Source organism: Psittacula echo (assembly GCF_963264785.1).
Source record: "Psittacula echo genome assembly, chromosome: 24".
Classification (NCBI taxonomy): Eukaryota; Metazoa; Chordata; class Aves; order Psittaciformes; family Psittacidae; genus Psittacula; species Psittacula echo.
The window spans coordinates 3,414,340-3,432,157 of record NC_137759.1 but is presented as its reverse complement, the minus strand read 5'-3'; the positions used below and the strand labels follow the sequence as shown (position 1 = coordinate 3,432,157).

General features: G+C 42.2%; 3 protein-coding genes across 5 annotated transcripts; 1 reads left to right on the top strand and 2 right to left on the bottom strand.

Moving 5' to 3' along the window:
• Positions 1-1,814: 1,814 nt before the first annotated feature.
• AP1M1 (adaptor related protein complex 1 subunit mu 1) lies at positions 1,815-10,642 on the bottom strand. 2 transcript variants are annotated; one of them, XM_080634050.1, is made up of 12 exons: positions 10,293-10,642; positions 9,548-9,704; positions 9,118-9,185; positions 8,418-8,548; positions 8,128-8,275; positions 7,376-7,502; positions 6,867-7,009; positions 6,202-6,273; positions 5,819-5,977; positions 5,037-5,162; positions 4,761-4,836; positions 1,815-3,744 (listed from the first exon to the last, which is right to left on the bottom strand). In XM_080634050.1, exons 1-12 carry the CDS (start codon positions 10,443-10,445, stop codon positions 3,722-3,724), a joined length of 1,383 nt encoding a protein of 460 aa, XP_080490176.1. In that variant the 5' UTR covers positions 10,446-10,642; the 3' UTR covers positions 1,815-3,721. The 2 variants fall into 2 exon arrangements, with proteins under 2 accessions (XP_080490176.1, XP_080490177.1); XM_080634051.1 differs by lacking the exon at positions 10,293-10,642 and adding an exon at positions 10,022-10,278.
• A 138-nt stretch (positions 10,643-10,780) lies between these two features.
• FAM32A (family with sequence similarity 32 member A) lies at positions 10,781-11,937 on the bottom strand. Its single transcript, XM_080634052.1, has 4 exons — positions 11,834-11,937; positions 11,615-11,753; positions 11,465-11,518; positions 10,781-11,310 (listed from the first exon to the last, which is right to left on the bottom strand). Exons 1-4 carry the CDS (start codon positions 11,908-11,910, stop codon positions 11,242-11,244), a joined length of 339 nt encoding a protein of 112 aa, XP_080490178.1. The 5' UTR covers positions 11,911-11,937; the 3' UTR covers positions 10,781-11,241.
• Positions 11,938-13,320: 1,383 nt separating this feature from the next.
• Positions 13,321-17,514, top strand: CIB3 (calcium and integrin binding family member 3; the record flags this gene model as incomplete). Of its 2 annotated transcripts, XM_080634117.1 has the most annotated exons (6): positions 13,321-13,371; positions 13,686-13,720; positions 15,379-15,490; positions 15,844-15,991; positions 16,867-17,062; positions 17,493-17,514. In XM_080634117.1, 6 exons carry the CDS (start codon positions 13,321-13,323, stop codon positions 17,512-17,514), a joined length of 564 nt encoding a protein of 187 aa, XP_080490243.1. The 2 variants fall into 2 exon arrangements, with proteins under 2 accessions (XP_080490243.1, XP_080490244.1); XM_080634118.1 differs by lacking the exons at positions 13,686-13,720; positions 15,379-15,490.
• Between the last annotated feature and the right edge of the window lie 304 nt (positions 17,515-17,818).

Genomic DNA, 17,818 nt, shown 5'->3' with positions numbered 1-17,818 from the left:
GCAAATATAAGCAGTGCAGTCAGTACAAAAGCATAAAGGATGGCAATAAGGAAGAGTAGAAACATTAAAGAGAACACCAATGAAAATCTCTCCAGTGGGAAGACAGATGTGGAATGAAGCTTTTCTTTGGCACCCCCTTTCCTTGATTGGGAGGCAGGTTCTGGCTTCTTTTATCAAGACAAAGAGTTTTCTCCAGAGATAATCAAATAGGGGTGAAAAAGGGAAGAAGATGCTCTCTCACGTATCAAACAGGAGCTTTCAGACCGGCTGAGCCTTAACTTGTGACCCAGCAAGGTCCCAGCCAATGTACAACAACCAAGTAGCTGTTCAGTGGCACTGCGGTGCAGCTCATCCCTCCCTTTGCGCTGATGCTCCCTGCTCTGCATCGCAGTATCACCACTATCAGCCACATGGGAGTAACAGAAAGAACAGAGAGAATGTCAAACTACATAAAGAAGTTACTGAACTCCAACAATCAGACTGCATAAGCCTAAAAACCAAATACTTTCAGATAGGTTTTTTTCAGAGGCACTGAAATAGCTGTACTGTTCAAACGAAGAGATACATTCAGCACACAGTTTGCACGACTCTGGTCATTAAGACACACAGTGAGCTCCGAATGCCATCTACTGGTAGAAGTTGCCACGAAGGGAACAAAAAAAGACAGTTTGATGCAATCTTTCATTCTAAGAAAGCCAAGAGATCAGATACACACACACACTACTACAGGAAGTAACACTACCTATTTACTGCAGCGGGGAGTGCCGCTGACGCACCTTGAGGGACAGCTATCTAATCGGCTAGCAATTAAATAATGAGTAGATGAGGTTAGTCTTGCATGCCAAGAAAAGGAGAGGGGAATGCTTCCTGCTGTTGAAATATCTGAGCCAGCAGTCTGTGCTAGGATAGAGACTGGAAACACACTTAAGCTCACCGAGGAAAAAAACCAGCCTGCTTCCCAGGGTACCACACAAGACTGCAGAGAGTATTTAAACATCAGGCTTAGGAACAGTGGTTTCAGAGCCACTTAAGTTTAGTCTTTCAATATTCCAAATTCCAGGTAACACAGCTATGAAACCACATGGAGCTGAAAACACAGATGAGATACTTCACTGCTTACCTGAATTGTGCAAATTGTCTTTCAGAACTATTTTGTATTAGGTATTTACCTGTAAGGCAGCAGCAGACCATAAAACTTACAGTTTTCCATACTAGGCAGAGAACAGAAGGCACCAAGGGAAAGAAGATTTAGCAGCTGCTCTAAGAACAAAGCTTACAAAGCATAAACAAGGTACTCCTGGAGTAAGAGCTAGAGATGTTGTAATGTTCGAGCACTGAGTTTGTCTTTCTGCCCAAACAACCCAACACTTCAACAAGGAACGGATGAAGACGTAGGGATTTATTTTGCTTTCTGAAATAGAGGGTGATAATGAGCACTAGTTTTATGGCACACAGGCAAATTTGGCAGAGAACAACAGAAGAGCAAGGGTTTGTTCAGTATTTGGTAGAAAATCAGGAATACTTTTATGAAGTCAGTTCCAATCACCCAGGCCTCATATCAGAACAGCTGAGGGTACCTGAAGATTAGAGGCTACAATCTGAAGTACAACTGACTCAAAGCAGAGTTTTTGCCCTTTATTACTTCCTGGACAAGCACGGCTGATGCCTCATCACGAAAACAGAAATAGGAGAAAACACTGTCCTGGTCTGCAAGACACAACCCTTAACAGGAAAACAAACAGTGATCAAGAGTCACATTTTACAGAGAAGTAATAAAAGTGAACACTTGGAAGAAAAACAGTCATGAGAGAATGATCTGTCCACCAGTTACAGTTTTAATATAAAAATGTTCAGTCCAGTCATATGCTTTATTATTCACATGAAAATGAGTGGTGGAACCAAATCTTGAGGATGATTTAATTTGTTTCAACATTGAGCTTGTGGGGTGACCAATACACTAACCTGACTGCAGAATATACACATCCAAACCTACCATTGCTTAACTGGTATTGCCTCGGTACTGCCAGAGATCAGCTCTTTCTGAGGCTGATCTTCCTCTAATGTCACAGCAGCTGCACTGCAAGGGAATTTAACTGGGTCTTTTTGCTAACAGTATATACTGTATACCCAAGTATATCTATATATAGGGTCTACAACGATTTAGTGGGGACAATGAGTGAAATGTCTTCTCAATCTGGCGGGAGAGTCAAGGACTGTCACCAGAGTGGTGTGAAGAAACCTTGAGCACAGTGTAGTACATCACGTTTGCAGACATACATTTAGATTCTGCTGGTTTAAGTTTAGCATCTGTCAGGAGTACTAAACTCAAACAAAAGCATTCTAAAAACTGTTCATAAAGAAAAATACTGATAACCATCATTTTTCTGGAAAAAAAACCCAACCCAAAATTAAATCAAAATGACTATGTACACCCATGCCAACCTCAGCTTCTCAGAATACAAAATGAAACGGCATGTAAAAAAACATAATACCTTTAAGTATAACATTCTGAACTGTTATCCATCTGCCAGGAAGCTAGAATTCTAGTTGTTTACAAATGGAAAAGACTGAGAAAGAAAGCATCTCGCTTAGGACAAATCAAGTTAAATTCTAGCAAGCTATACCAAAAAAGGGAAATATTCACCCTAAATTAACACAAAGGCAAGCTGGAATTAAAATGGCAACTGTATTTTTATCAGCCTCTTCATCAACAACAATCAATTTGCCAGAAGGGGTTGGAGTATGTTACTATCATCTGGAAAAATAATAGTAAAACCCCAATCTTCCTACCAAATGTCATCACCTCCAAAATGGTTTTGATCTTTCTTTCAACAACTGATCTAAGGTTTTATGCTTACTTATTACAGTTTGGAACTTGTTTTACAAACAGAAATTAAAAGAAAGCAAAAGCTCATCAATTGGCAGAATGTTTCCAGGCCCTAGGGGTAGCACAGGGTTGAAACTTTTCAGTCTGCATTCTGACTAACTCAAACTAGCAATCATCATGCTTCTACAGAGATGTTCCCATAGACATTTACTTCTGTGATCGCTTGTTCTTGGTTAACGTAGTCTTTAACAAACACGTATTTTCATTTCCAAACCCTTCACTTGAAGTTGCTCTGTCAGACAAACTGGTTTGAAACCATGCAAAAGAAGAGCAAATAGTAATTGTTGATTTCACGTAGTTTCAACTCATATCCCGTTAATTTTTATAAGTTAACAGAGCTTTGAATGAGTTAAGGCACTCATATGCCCAGAAAAAAATAAATACCTTGGGCTAAATACAACTAAGTGTTCAGCAGTCATTTTAATTGCACAATTGTCTCCCTAATTTGTAGCATAACCCTGCCCACGTCTTTAGAGATCCTAAAATATGAATACTAGAAACTTTGTGGATGTAACAGACAAGGCATTGACAAGACATTCTCAAGGTCTGTTCTGTATTCCTGGCTCCTCAAGGTAACTGCTATTCAGAATTAGCATTTAGCAGCAAGATCAGCATGTTCTAAGAATGAAATAAATATTCACACAATCAATACTAATGGTTCAAATGCTCAAACACATTATTGAAAACAGTAAATTTCCAATCTCTGTCCTGCCAATCCAAGACTGCAGAAACAAGACCCTTGGCAACAACATTCACAGCTCTTGATACCACAGAAGCTTCTGCAAACAAATTCCAGGCCCGAAGTTTTGTCGTCTGTGGTGCTTGCAAGGGGTTTTACTGCGTTCGAAGCTGGTAGTCTGTAAAGGGGAAGAAACCCAAAAGTGGTTTAGTAAATCATTTCAGTAAAGCAGATGAGCAAATTGGGATGAAGAGATGCGAAATAAACCCGTCACTTTGCTTAGAATGGCCATGATAATGAGCTCTAAAGTGATTAAGGTAATTGCAGGCAGACTAAAACCAAACCCCCCCCCCTTTTACTTGCTAACAATCTAGTATCATGTAGTAGACAGTGTCTTACACATCTTGAAGCCGGCAGAATAGTATGTGTGAGTGATCTCTTTTTAAATTTACGTTCCAAAAATCTCACCATATCTCAGCTTAATTACAAAATATTGAACTATCCCATTGGGTCCTTCATTAAGACACCAAAAAAGGTGACTGGAAAAAGCAACAAACCTTAATCTGTGTCTAAACCATACAGTTTAATACTTAGAAATATGAGCAAACTGCATTTGTGCGTTTCTATTTGGAGGTTTATGCTCGGGAAACAAAATATGCACGTTGGAGATGCCTACAGTGTATTGCCTTCTTGTGCCCTCGACATAAGAAGGACATGGAGCTGTTGGAGCAAGTCCAGAGGAGACCACAGGGATGGTCAAGGCCTGGAGCACCTCCCATATGGAAACAGGCTGAGAAAATCGGGGCTGTTCACCTTGGACAAGAGAAGCTGCATGGAGATCTCAGAGCAACTTCCAGCATCTGAAGAGGGCTACAAAGATGCTGGAGAGGGGCTCTTCATCAGGGACTGTAGTGATGGGACAAGGGGTGATGGATTCAAACTGAAATAGGGAAAGTCCAGGTTGGAGATAAGGAAGGAGTTCTTTACTGTGAGGGTGGTGAGGCACTGGAGCAGATTTAGCCAAAGAGGTGGTAGATGCTCTGTCCCTCGCAGAGTTCAAGGCCAGGATGGACAGAGCCTTGAGTGACATGGTCTAGCGTGAGGTGTTCCTGTTCATGGCAGGGGGGTTGGAACCGTATGATTTTAAGGTCCTTTCCAACCCAAGCCATTTTGTGATTCTATTATTCTACTTACCTCCATTCTGGGTAATATAACGAACCCATGGGAGAGCCTGATAGCCACTCTTCTCAATTATCTTTAAGTAGCGAACCTAGAAAGAAAGGGATGTTAAAGAAATAGTCTTCAATGTAAGCCAAGCAGCATTCAGCAAAGAAGATAAAAATAAGATTTTTTTCGGGGGTCAAAAATATGGATTATGGATAACATTGAACAGGAATCAACAAGATGAGAAAAACTTGTGCATGAAGAGCCCAAAAATACTCGTCAGTATTTCTATTTTCAGCTACTAACCTGGATTCCTGAAGTGGTGAAATATGGAATCTCAAACTTTACACTTATGGGAGGTTTTCCTTCCTTATCTTCAGCTTCAACACTTGGAAGTCCAAAGTGAGCTCTCATCAGGTATTCTTTTCCACCCTAGCCAAAAAGGACAGATTTTTTTTCTTGAAACAAAAAATACAACACACTTGCACCAATACAAGGGCTATATTCTTAATGTCAAATCACTGAGCTCCACCATCCCTTCAGCTCTTCTCTAGGACTTAAAAGTGAGCACTTGTTTTTATTTAAAAAATGTTTTGGTTTTTCTTAGATTCAGATAAAATTAGGACCAGCCTGAGGCATAATTCATTTTCTTCCAGCCTCATACTCAAATGAAAACAATGCTGTTGCCCTTTCTGATTAAACAGTGACAGACAGCTGTAGCACCACTACATTAGCATTTGAAAGAGCTCATGCTCATGGAAACACCCAAGAAGCACAGTCTGACAAACTTAAACAGCTGCTGCTAAACCTAGGCCAAGGGATTGCACCATCCACAGACATGGCTCAAAAATCTGCTCTCTAACCTTGTTCTGAAAAAAATATCCCAGTTAAACTAATATAAACAGCAGTATCTTAAACATCTATTAGCAAGTTCCAACCCTTCAGCCAAGGGAGAAGAGGAAGAAGCCAGTACTATTAGATACTACTGGATATTAGAATCTGCTTCTAATAGGCAGAGTCTGAACATGCATAAAATATTAATATTAATTATTACACTATCAGGCAATAAGACTAAAAATAACACTTACTGGAAAAGACTTAATGGACCAGACAATTTCACTGTTCTCTGGAACCCATTTGACACTTCCAACAGTGGTTTTAAACTTTGGCGAGTCCGCATCGTTTGGAACTGGAATGTGAATCTCCACATTGTTGGCAGTTGATCTACGTTTAAATTGACTTTTTGCCTAGAGAAATTTAAAAACTGTGTCAGAAAAGCAGCCCTCTAAATATTTCCATTATGCTAGTGAGTGCCGAGAGCTGAGACACACAATTCCCCCTGTCCCAACCTACACAGCGAGGAACAGAGCTGTAATATGCACTTACTAATGAAGTTACAAATGCCCAAACTGCTGGTCAAGCTTTGAGAACAAATGAAAGACTGAAATTAGCCATGATTAGAATTGCTGACCTTGATCATGTACTCGATGCGGCTATGGGAATGTTTTTCAATCACAGACTCAATCCAGATCAGTGGTTTTACCTAATGGGGGAAGAAACACATTTAACAGCTATAGTTTTCCTTTGACATGGTCATTCCAATGTTGCTTCCCCATAAAGATACACTCAGCATGTGAACCCCACAGAAAACAAAATCTGTGATGCTTGTAATGATAACCAAGTTGTGGTTTTATTAAAAATACAATTATACAAACGAGCAAGCACTGACATGCCAAGGACCAAATTCTTGACTTTAGTCTGAGGACAAAACCATCAGTGTGTTATCAGCATTGTTCTCAGACTAAAGTCGAAAGGAGAAAAATAACTGCTCCAGCTGAACCAAGGACACTGGTCAATTGCTACACTGACATTTCATCATGCAGGTAGCTGAAAAAGTCACCATAGGAATGGTACTTCAGGAAGAGTTTCAACAGTAGTTGAAAATACAGAGGCTTACTGACAAGTCCAAACTCATTCTTCTTCCAAACAGGGAAGCACAAAGCTTCATTAGTAGTTGATCTGAAAACTACTGTGCTGCCCAGATTTTAAGGAAAACAAATAATTAAGGGAAAGCTATCAGCAATGCTGCCCACAATCTGAACTGTTATCATGGAAAAAGCAAACATCCAGACTCACGTGGGTATTGAGGCGATATGACATGAGCTCAAACTCTCCATCAGGCGGAATGAAAGAAATTGTCCTGTCGTTCTCAAAGCGAGAGAGACGAACGCACTGGTGAAACTTCACATCTTCCAGTTCTACTGATTTACTTTTGCCACCTAGATATCAATACGTATTTCAAGGTGCTGCACAACCGATGCCCAAAGTCTCATCAGTGCCAGCCACACAGCAGAGCTGTTGTCTGCTCACGTTCCTCCCTTTTAGCCAGTCTGTTCTTTAGCTTGCTAGAGCTTTTTAGGACTACAGAAGTCCCAGTGAAAAAAGGGATGAGGAAACCTAGATGGTTACCACACATTACCATGGTATTCCATCTTTGCCTGATAGTGTCGCACAAGACCCAATATGGTTTTCTATCCTGAAAAAGGGTGTATTTCTATCATCTCTGACTAAATCCTTTCAGCTGAACTTCAGCTGATTTCAGACAGCATCTTTCATGATTACTGAGGTTTCACTGAAATACTCACGGCCTGTATTATCAAAGAGAACTTTGTCATTTAAACCCAGGCGCAGCTCTGGCATTCCTGAGAGGAAGACTCGCATTTTAATGGATCCAACTATCTCACTCCGTAATACGTTTCCATTGGCACTGACCTGAAGTAAAACAAAAAGAAAGGTAAGACTGCTCTGATGGGATACATTATGACATCAAGCACTCCTATCCCATTCCCATGTCCCAAGTCTTCTAGGATGTCTTTCTCCTGAGAAATTAATCCAGCAGATTAGAATTAGATCAGGGAGGTGATGGGCACAGACAGAGGAGGGAAGGACAGATCAGAAATCAGCAATTCAGGTTAGATATAAGGAAGAAATTCTTTACTGTGAGGGTGGTGAGACATTGGCACAGGTTGCCCAGAGAAGTGGTAAATGCTTGATCCCTGGCAGTGTTCAAGGCCAGGCTGGACAGAGCCTTGAGTGACATGGTCTAGAGTGAGGAGACCCTGCTCATGGCAAGCGGGTTGGAACTAGATGATCTTTAGGTCCTTTCCAACATAAACCATTCTATGATTCTACAGTGCATACAAGTAAAGCATTGTTTGTTTACTAGATGTCCTTATGGGTACTTGAGTCTCAATAACTGACGTTGTTTTGAGCAGCACAGGCCACTAGCCACATTCAACCTGACTTTTTATTGCAACTTGCAGGTTTTCAGACAGTAAGCCACTTTCAGCACTTCTTATTATGATTTTCATTCCAAGTTAAAATAGAAGGTACCCACCAAAAGGTTAACAGACTCTATAACATCCAGGAACACCTCATTTTTCCTGTATTTTATCCCTTCTGATCTCCATGATACAGCATTGGTAACAGTGGCAGGTGGACGTGGAGCTCCAGTTTCAAGTTTGTGGCCTTCCTGAGTGATGTACCTTTACACATAATTGGCATGAAAAAAAGCAACATTAATTCTTTTGCTAACCAGACCAAAGCAAAGCATTTGTCTGCATCTAGAAGGATGCTCAAAACTTTCCAAGAAGTCTGTCACTGTAAGTGACACAGAATGATACTTACTCTTGTAAAATTTTACTATCAGTGGTTTGTGGGTAACCAAAATCCATAAGCTCATCTAACAACTCATAAATAATAACAAAATTGTCCCTAATGCTCTCTTCTTCCAACTCCTTGAAATATTCAGAAAAAACCTGAAACAAAATGACAGGAGGGAGGGGAGGGAGGAGGATGTTAACTGAGGGAAGTACAGCACATTCAGAATGTATTCTTGTATCTAAAATGACAAGTCTTAAAAAGCCCCAAACCAAACCACATCGTTCACATACAGCATTCTATTCAGCAGATTTAGCCTCAGGAAGTCCACCTCCATTAAAAGAGTCGGAGAATCCTAAAAGCAACTCTAACTATTGTGAAAAATAATTATTTTGAAGAAAATCTTTTTCACACCAGGTACAGATGAACCAAACGTAGGAACTACACGATATGCCACTACTCACGCATCAAGTTCACAATTCTCCTCCATGTTCTCAGGCTTTGTGCAACTACTTACAGCACTGTGTCACATCTTTTGCCTACTCAGCTACAAAATATCAATTCCATTACTGTAGGAAGATAGTTCTACAAAATAACCAAATATAAAGTAAAAAATGCTATTACCATATTCCCATATCCATGGGAAAGCTCCATGCACTTATATTTAGATTAGATTTAGACTGAACTGAAAAGAAGCCAGAGGTGACTTTGGAGATTTCATACTCACCTGAACTACTTTATATAAAAACGAAAACACCAGTGACACACAAGCATTTTTCTTAGAGGTTGCAACAACTGATCAAGGATGTTCAGGAAAATGCATTCAAAGTCACCACTCAAAAGTTTAATAAATGCCTTTAGGAAATTAGAATTGGCAAAAAAATAACCCTCCTAAGAGTTAATTAATTCACCTCTGGTCTAACAAGAACTGAAGATAAACTTTTGGGAAAGAGTAGAATTAATATAAACCCTTTTCTACACCCTGTGCTGCTGGTGCACATTACACTATGCAAAGCATAAACCAACTTTATTTAATAAAGCCTCCTTATGTTACCTCACCCATTCTCCAGCTTTGCATTTAGACACAAAACAACACAAATATTGTAGCAGCCCTCTGTATCTCAGCACACAGGAGTTATCTGAAGTATAAAGGATACGATACAAGTTGTTATGTTTAATCCACATAAAACGAACTCCTCCATGTGCTAGAATGGGAGAAAGTGTCCCCTCTTCTTCCTTTTCCATAAGAATTGGCATAAAATGCTCCACCTCTGACATGTCCACATCTCCACGGTAATTCCGACAGATAAGAACCTATGAAGAGAGCGACAAACTCATCTTTTCTTTCTCTTTCATGAGACAATGTTACCATGCAAGGCCAATGCACAAGGTATTCGGAAGGCCTCATTAAGTAACTTTCACTTCACTCCAGCCATTGCACAAACACAAACTACAACGCTAAAACACTGATTAGAACGTGACTCCTTAACCTTTCACTGGAAAGTCATGTATTAATGTTTTTCATTGCTCTTCACCTATTGCTGCACGAACCCTAAAGACGCTTTTAAGACAGGAAAACAAGCCAGCTCCTCGGAGACAAACTACCTCCAATTAGTGCAAAGATTAATTACCCTGGGGCTGCCCAAGGTCGCAACTCAGCTCTCCGCAGCCACCTCACTCAGCACCTGCAGCTGAGCCACAGGCCACGACTCTCCCGCTACAGCTGAGGCCCACATTGCCACATGAGGCTGGGCTGGCAGCAAAGAGGTGCCGGAGAGGGGAGCGCGGCTCTCGCAGCCCCCAGCGAGGCCGGGGCATCCTCCGGGCCCCTCAGCACCCCCACCGGGGCGAGAGACGCCGCTCCTCCGCCTCCAGCCCTGCAGAGCCGCAGCCGGGCCTCACCTTCCCCTTCAGGTCCAGCACGTAGACAGCGCTGGCCGACATCGCCGCCCCGCCGCCCGCCCGGGCCGCCGTGTCGCCCGGCCGCGCACGCACCGACTTCCGCTTCCGGGAGGAAGCGACGCAATGAGACCCGGCTGCTGCGCGGAGGGGCATGCGCAGGGCATCGCGGAAGAACACGTTGACCCACCGAGTCCCACTGCTAAATAGTCCCGGGGTCTTTTTCCCCAACCCATGGTGGTGAAAGCAGCACCGTGATAAGAGGGGAAAGTTTGTCCAGGCTGAGGTGGGGCTCCGGGCAGCAAGAGCAGAGGGACGGTGTTCACATTCAAGAACAATATTCAGGTTTAAGAGGCATATTGGGGTTTTAATTGAGGTACATGGTACATGTCATCTCTCAAAGGCAGTACGAGTTATAACGACAGGAAAGGCACTACAGAAACTCCACACGCAAATTCTTTCCCCCATTTATAAGTAAATCAGCACCAATAAAACGATGAAAGCGGCATTTTAATGGTGACATTGAAGTTACGCATTACAGCAGACCCTCTACCTCTAGATGAAAAGAAACTATACAATTCCTCTCTCCTGCAAGAGAAACTTATGCTATGAGAGGCTGCCAGGCTCTTGATGTCCGAAAAGAACTGTACCAAATAAATAAAGGAACACTCTGCAGCTGGCTAACAGCAACCGATTGTGGCCTTAATGTTGCTGTAAGCACTAAAAACCCCCAAACCCTCTGCACCTTCATAAATCAGAGCTCATCAGAAAAGAGGGAGTTTGTAAAATATTCAGTTTCAAAACCCAAAACAATGAAATAAAAGTACAAATCCCTCAACATTCGGGAGATAGGTAAAACAGTCAGTGTGGAGATTACACACATTTACATGGCAACCCTGTTCAACACCAATAAAACACATCCCCTGGTCCAAAGCCTTGAAAAGCAGCCCATTCACTTTGTCCAGCTGACTTTGGGAATGTCATAGTGCTCAGTCAGAGTATCCAAGTGCCTGTTGAAGTCCTAAGGGGACAGAAAGAGGAACAGAATGTTTAATATTTGGCACTGACATCACAAGGCCCCTCGCCTCCCTGCTTCTGTGTTTCAAGGAGGCAAAACAGCTCCCCCAGCCCAACAAACCACACCAGCCTCAGTGAATCAGGATAATTCAGCTCACCTCCACCCTCTGTTTATGGGTTTTGGATGCTTTCTTCAGGATCCTCTCCATTTGCTGTAGACACAAGAGAGCCCAGTTACCACCAGCACCCACAGCCCCTCAGGGGCCGCCTCTGAGGGCTTCAACTGGGGGTTTTAAAGCCGGTTTTACCCGCTTCTCCTGCATTTTCTCGTAGGCCACCTGCGCTGGGGTGCGCTTGTCCAGGCCGCGCTTCTTCTCCTCCTCCTGCTTCTTGCTGCTCACGATCTGCTCCAGGATCTGAGTCTTCTCCTTTGCCTTCTTCTTCTTCCTGCGGGCGGAGGGCGATCAGGGCACAACCTCGGCTGCCCACCCGGTGGCCCCCACCCCGTTGCCCCCCTCGTTACTCACCGCTTGCCGGCCCCCAGCCCCGCTCCGCCGCCCTTCAGCCGCAGCGGCCCGCGCTGCACCGCCTCGTAGTCCGCCATGGCTCTTCCGCCGCGCCACGGCGCCCCCTGGCGGGCGGCGTCGTTACCACGGCAACGGCGCGTCCCCCTCCAGCCGTGAGGGAAGGGCCGGGGCCGCCCTGAGGGGAGAGAGCGGAGCTCCGGGATGCACCGGGATCAACCCGGCCCCACACGCTGTGTGCCCCTCCGAACAGCGCCGTTCCCAATGGGTTTTGGTGGTTTTTACTGAGGCTGTTCAGCCTGGAGAAGAGAAGCTGCGTGGAGACCTCGGAGCAGCTTCCAGTGTCTGAAAGGGGACTACAAGGATGCTGGAGAAGGACTCTTCATCAGGGACTGTAGCGATAGGACAGGGGGAGATGGGTTCAAACTGAAACAGGGGAGATTTAAGCTAGATATAAGGCAGAAGCTCTTCCCTGTGAGGGTGCTGAGGCGCTGGCACAGGGTGCCCAGAGGAGCTGTGGCTGCCCCATCCCTGGCAGTGTTCAAGGCCAGGTTGGACACAGGGGCTTGGAGCAAGCTGCTCCAGTGGAAGGGGTCCGTGCCCGTGGCAGGGGTTGGAGCTGGATGAGCTTTAAAGTCCCTTCAACCCAAACCATTCCATGATTTTATGACTCTATCTGAAGGCACACTGATGCGTGAGGCCAGTCTTCCTTCACTGAGGGGAGCAGGACACCGGGCACAGTAGCAATGCCCAAGAAATGAAGGTGATCAATAGATAAAGGCTGTGGTTGTGCGGCCTCCTCTTCCTCTGCCCCTTGTTTTTCATATTCCATACAGCCTGTAACATCATATGCCTGTTCACATGTATGAACTCTGTATACGTGTATATGCACTATATACGTATGCATGTCACGCTAATAATCATTAACTAGTGATAATGTGTATCAGCAGATAATGCAGAATAAAGAGACTGGACTTTATAGATACTACCTCCAGCACAAATTACTGTATAGTAGTGTATAATGTGTATTACAAGGAACAGTGAGACGGAAAGGATGAGGGGTTACCATCACTGTTACGAATTCCTCATCTTTGGTGTTAATTCTTAAAGCAGACAGACACCACTGATGCTTTGCAGTTAATTTACCATAGGTGAAGGAATGAAAAAGCGTGCCCCATGAAGTCTTCCTGCTGCTTCAAAGACACAAACCAGCTGCTATTACTTGTTTGGGTAAATACTGTAACATGAGTCTCCACTGTGCACACCGGAGACAGGTGAGTGATGCTGGATAAGAGCCTTGAGACTAAAGATTTGATGAAATGCTCCTATTATGATACTTTACAGCGTGCAGCATAGGGAAGCTGGTTACCTGATCCTCTGCTATACCTGAACCTCATTGTTGCAGCTTTTAATAACTGAATATCGAGCCCGCCTATAAAGGTGCCCCGAGGAAAGAATGATGGGACTAGAATTGGCATTCGGAGCTAGAAATGGGCAACAAGCAAACTGTTTTCACTCAAGAACAACTGGATGCATATCAGGTATAAGACAAACTAAATGGCTGTTTGGACAGAACGTTGAATAATGGCAAATAATTGTTTCTTTAAACAATCTCTCTTAAAAACTATTAATTAGGAGCACTAAAATACAGCAAAGATTTTACTAACATAGTTTGGTTCTTACATCTAGAAGAAGAGTTATAAAATACTCCTAATTATGTGTCAAAAAGAAAGAGATTTAATGTTTGGCCACGTATATTGCAGTATAACTCCGTTTAAGTTGTTATATGGGAAGAGTTTGGGTCAGTACTTGATAAATACTGGCATTACATGTTATATCTTTTCTTATTTCACAGGACTGCACATTCTTTACAAGGAAAGAAATTCTGAGGTGAGTTTTCTATATGCATTTTGTGGGTAAAAGACAGAGATTGCTGTAAGGACAAGTTACATATAGGGTGAGGTGTTTGGAAAGAATTTGAAAATGGATTTACACAAATTCAAAGTGATACCTTTGGGAAGTCTGAGCATTTTTGTTGCCTTTTTGTGTGCAAACCCTCTGGTATCTATCCTAAACTGAGACAGAATCCTAAATTTTGTATTAAGGTACCAGTCTCTCTCTAGTTAACAGAGATAAATGTAAAAGGTTATATCAGTGCCTCCTTTGCCAGGGATATCCGCAGTTTTATGACAGATTCTTCCACGTGTGCTGTTATTCTTTAGAATACTTCACCTGGTTTATGAAAACCTTAATGACTGTGTCAAATTTTCTTCATGTCTTCTTATAAATAATTATACTGATGTTCTAAGATGCGTTTTTCCCAAAGCCTTCAGTCACCCCATCAAGCACTCCTTTTAATCTCTGGCCAAAGGATCTGATAAAGACAGGCTCTGTCTTCTGTTCATGTAAGACTGAGAATCTTCACTGAAAACCTGAACTTGTTCTCCTCTCATTAAAAATACTCACCCACACTATTGAAGTTGCATTTGCCATTCTTAACCATGTGGTGTGCCAGCAGAAAGGGAAGTGTTCAGTTTCTGCATCTCTCAAGATATCACCACTGTTTTTGCTAATTCAGCTGAAGGTAACAACCTTGTCCAGAGTCTGTCTCTCTTTAGAACCTGCACATCTGTGTATGAAATCTAGACAGGATAAAATATGAATGGTTCTGTAATAATTAAAATCTAAACCTGTTATCTTTCCACACCGTAAATAGATGCCAGGCCCATAACTGTGTCATAAGACATTTATTATTGATAAAGATCCCTTTTAAAGTTCTGCCCTATTGTTTTGTTGGTAACGGCTGTTACCAAAAGCTTACTCCTTACTCTAGCACAAAAACTAAAGGAAATAGCATCCTGAAAGTGTTGGATAAATTAAAATCCTTACCCACATATTCTGTCTTTTGACCCTGAGTTCTATGAAAAACAGGAAGATACGCGGGGTGGATAGAATCCTGCTAGAGTTAGTTCCAGATATCTCTTCCTGCCCATGGCTTTAGGCGTTCAGGGTTTTATTCTGCTATTTAAACTGAATCTTTCATGCTCCAGTTTAAGCCCATTATTTTTGGTCACATTCACTGTGGACAAGGAAAACAAACCCCTTCTGCCTTGCCACAAGCATTTCTCTGTTTGGAAACTGATTAGGTGGACCTGCATGTGGAAGGTCTTGTGCCTTGTTCTCATAAACACAGACATCTAACTACACCCAGTAGTAAAGTAGAAAAATATCTGAAACGGTAACATTCTGGTTTCAGATGCACAGTATCTGGTGGTTTGCCTGCCTGACCTGGGTAAGCGTTTTCACCTGATTGTTCAGTGAACGTGAAAGGCTTTGCATTTTTCACCAGTTAAATATGTTGTTCTTTTTAATACTCCCTTCCACCAACAACTACAGAGCGTACTAAATGTTATTTAGTGACTGATACTGATCTGGTAAAGCATGCAAAGTGTGAGGAGTGAGATGGAAAAGGCAGTTCTGGAAAAGATACATTGTTCTCGGAGATCTACAGAACTTGTTCCCTAAACAAATCTTTCTTTCTATTGCAGACTGTTTTACAGATACCGAGATCTAGCCCCACAGCTAGTTCCACTTGACTACACACATAAACCAGACGTGACACTTCCCTATGAACTCATTGGCAGCATGCCAGAGCTAAAGGTACACAACTGGAATCGAGTGACACATTTCGGTTTAATCTAACCCTGTTTTAATAATTTATCTGCTACTAATTGCTGGGAGGTTGAAATACAAAGAAATTTTGGCTATTGAAGTCAAAAGGCTTTCTGGAAGCTTCTAGTGATTCCTGAAAACGCCCTGAAATTGCATAAAGGTTAAAGAAGGCTACAGCTGTGTCTACCTCTGGTACTTTAGACAAGAACAGAACAGCAGAAAAGAGAGCACTTGCCAAAAAGAGGTTACAGCAAAAATAATCTCGCTCCAATTGTCTTATCTGCAGTGAAATAAATGCTGGTGAAGATGACCTTCCCCTGCTCCTGTGTTCTGTTTCCCAGGACAACCCGTTCCGCCAGCGGATAGCAGAGGTTTTCTCAGAGGGTGGAGATGGCAACATGACTTTAGATGATTTTTTGGACATGTTTTCAGTGCTGAGTGAAATGGCTCCCAGAGACTTGAAAGCTTATTATGCTTTTAAAATTTATGGTGAGTGAGACATGCATTAAAAAGTAAACTTTGGGGAAATTCTGCAGCTTCGTGTAGGGATGCAAAATACTCATTTTGTCACCATAACGATGCTAGTTAGACATGTTTTAATACAGCCTTTCATTTCCTTGCATTTGAATGTCCCTTCTCTCTCCTAAAACCTTCTGGTCGTCTTTACCCTTTTGTCTCTTCTTTATTTGAGGTTAGGGCTTACTCCAAAATTTACAACCTGAAATTATCTGCAGTTTTCAAGAGCTGATAAACATGTAAGAAATACTTGTGTCTCAGGGACTGCTTGGAACAGCGCAGCACAAGGGATCTGGCTGCCCATGAATAATCTGTTGGGTGGTTTTGGTGTGGGGAGCACACTTCCAGCATCTTGTTCCAAGGACAAATTTAAAGATTGTTTTTCTTTTTACAGTTACTTTCCTTATGATCAGCTAAAGCCAAAAAATACATCGACCAACCAACAGCTTTTTCTTACCATTTAAACTGTGCACGATTCAGCCAAGCTCTTACAGAAGTAAAGCCCCACCAAAACTGCACAGCCCGTTCTCTTCCTTCGACTTACTAGTTCTTGCTTTTAGTTCAGTAGTAGTGCTTTACTAGAACAATTTAATGATGGCTAAGCTATGTTTAGCCATTAAACTATTCACAACTGTACCCCTTAAGTACGACGGGGGAATTATTCCAGGATTTTTATTTTGTATTTCCTTTCTTTACAAGCAAGCACAGATAAGATTTTCTGATTTGAAATTCCTCCTCATAAATACATCATGCTCTGGGAACCAAACCTTTCCTGTTAGGTCTTGGCAGTCGACCTCGTCAAAGGGCTGAGTTTTGTCACTTTGAATTCCTTTTGTTTCCCTTGCCAGATTTTAACAATGATGACTACATATGCAAATCTGATCTGGAGAAAACAGTCAACAAATTAACCCGAAATGAACTTACCCCAGAAGAGGTGAGCCTTGTATGTGAAAAGGTGATTTACGAAGCTGACGTGGACAACGATGGCAAGCTGTCTCTGGAAGACTTCCAGCATATGATAATACGGGCTCCAGATTTCCTTAGGTAGTATCTGCTTTGCATTTCTAACACAAGATTGATCTTACTTTTTTGTCAGAAGTCTCTATAGTGTGTTTTATGTCTCCTTAGCCATTGCAGATCCCTGACAGTAGCAGCAGAGCTGTCCACTGGGAAAAACAGACACTTGAAAAAGTGGGGAGGCTTCTTGAGTTGCTTTTGGAACCTCTGATATATTTTGGACATTTAAGTCCTCAACTTAAAATGTTAGTATTAGCTCTTAGGCTCCATTGAGAAGTATATGAGATGATGCTTGACAGAGTCTTACTGTGGTTTTTGACACACATCTTGCACAAAGCAGCACTCAAATGTTGCATTTCTTTGATGTACAAAGTTTCCAACTTATAGGATTTAATTGTAGTGAATCCTTTTAATTGATCGACACATAAGTGATCATTACTTCCTCTTTCTTTAATAGCACATTTCACATTCGAATCTGAATCTACTGAAACGTGGAGGGAAGCACTTCCTGAACCGTCAACAACTATTACTTCACCTGAGATTACTGTCCATGAGGGAGCAAAAGGAAGGGAGCAAAGAGGACAACTTCTGGTAACCGAACCAGTCAGAGAACTCTGTAGAAGGAGCAATTCATTAAGCTCTTCATCATGATTTCTCTGTCATTTATCAAAATGTCTATTTTCCCTGCAATGTAACAAAAACTTTATTCCTCCTCCCTCCCCCCAGCTAAAGCAAATCTGACCTAGACAGAGAGATGAGAAATAGATGTTTCAAGTTCGGATA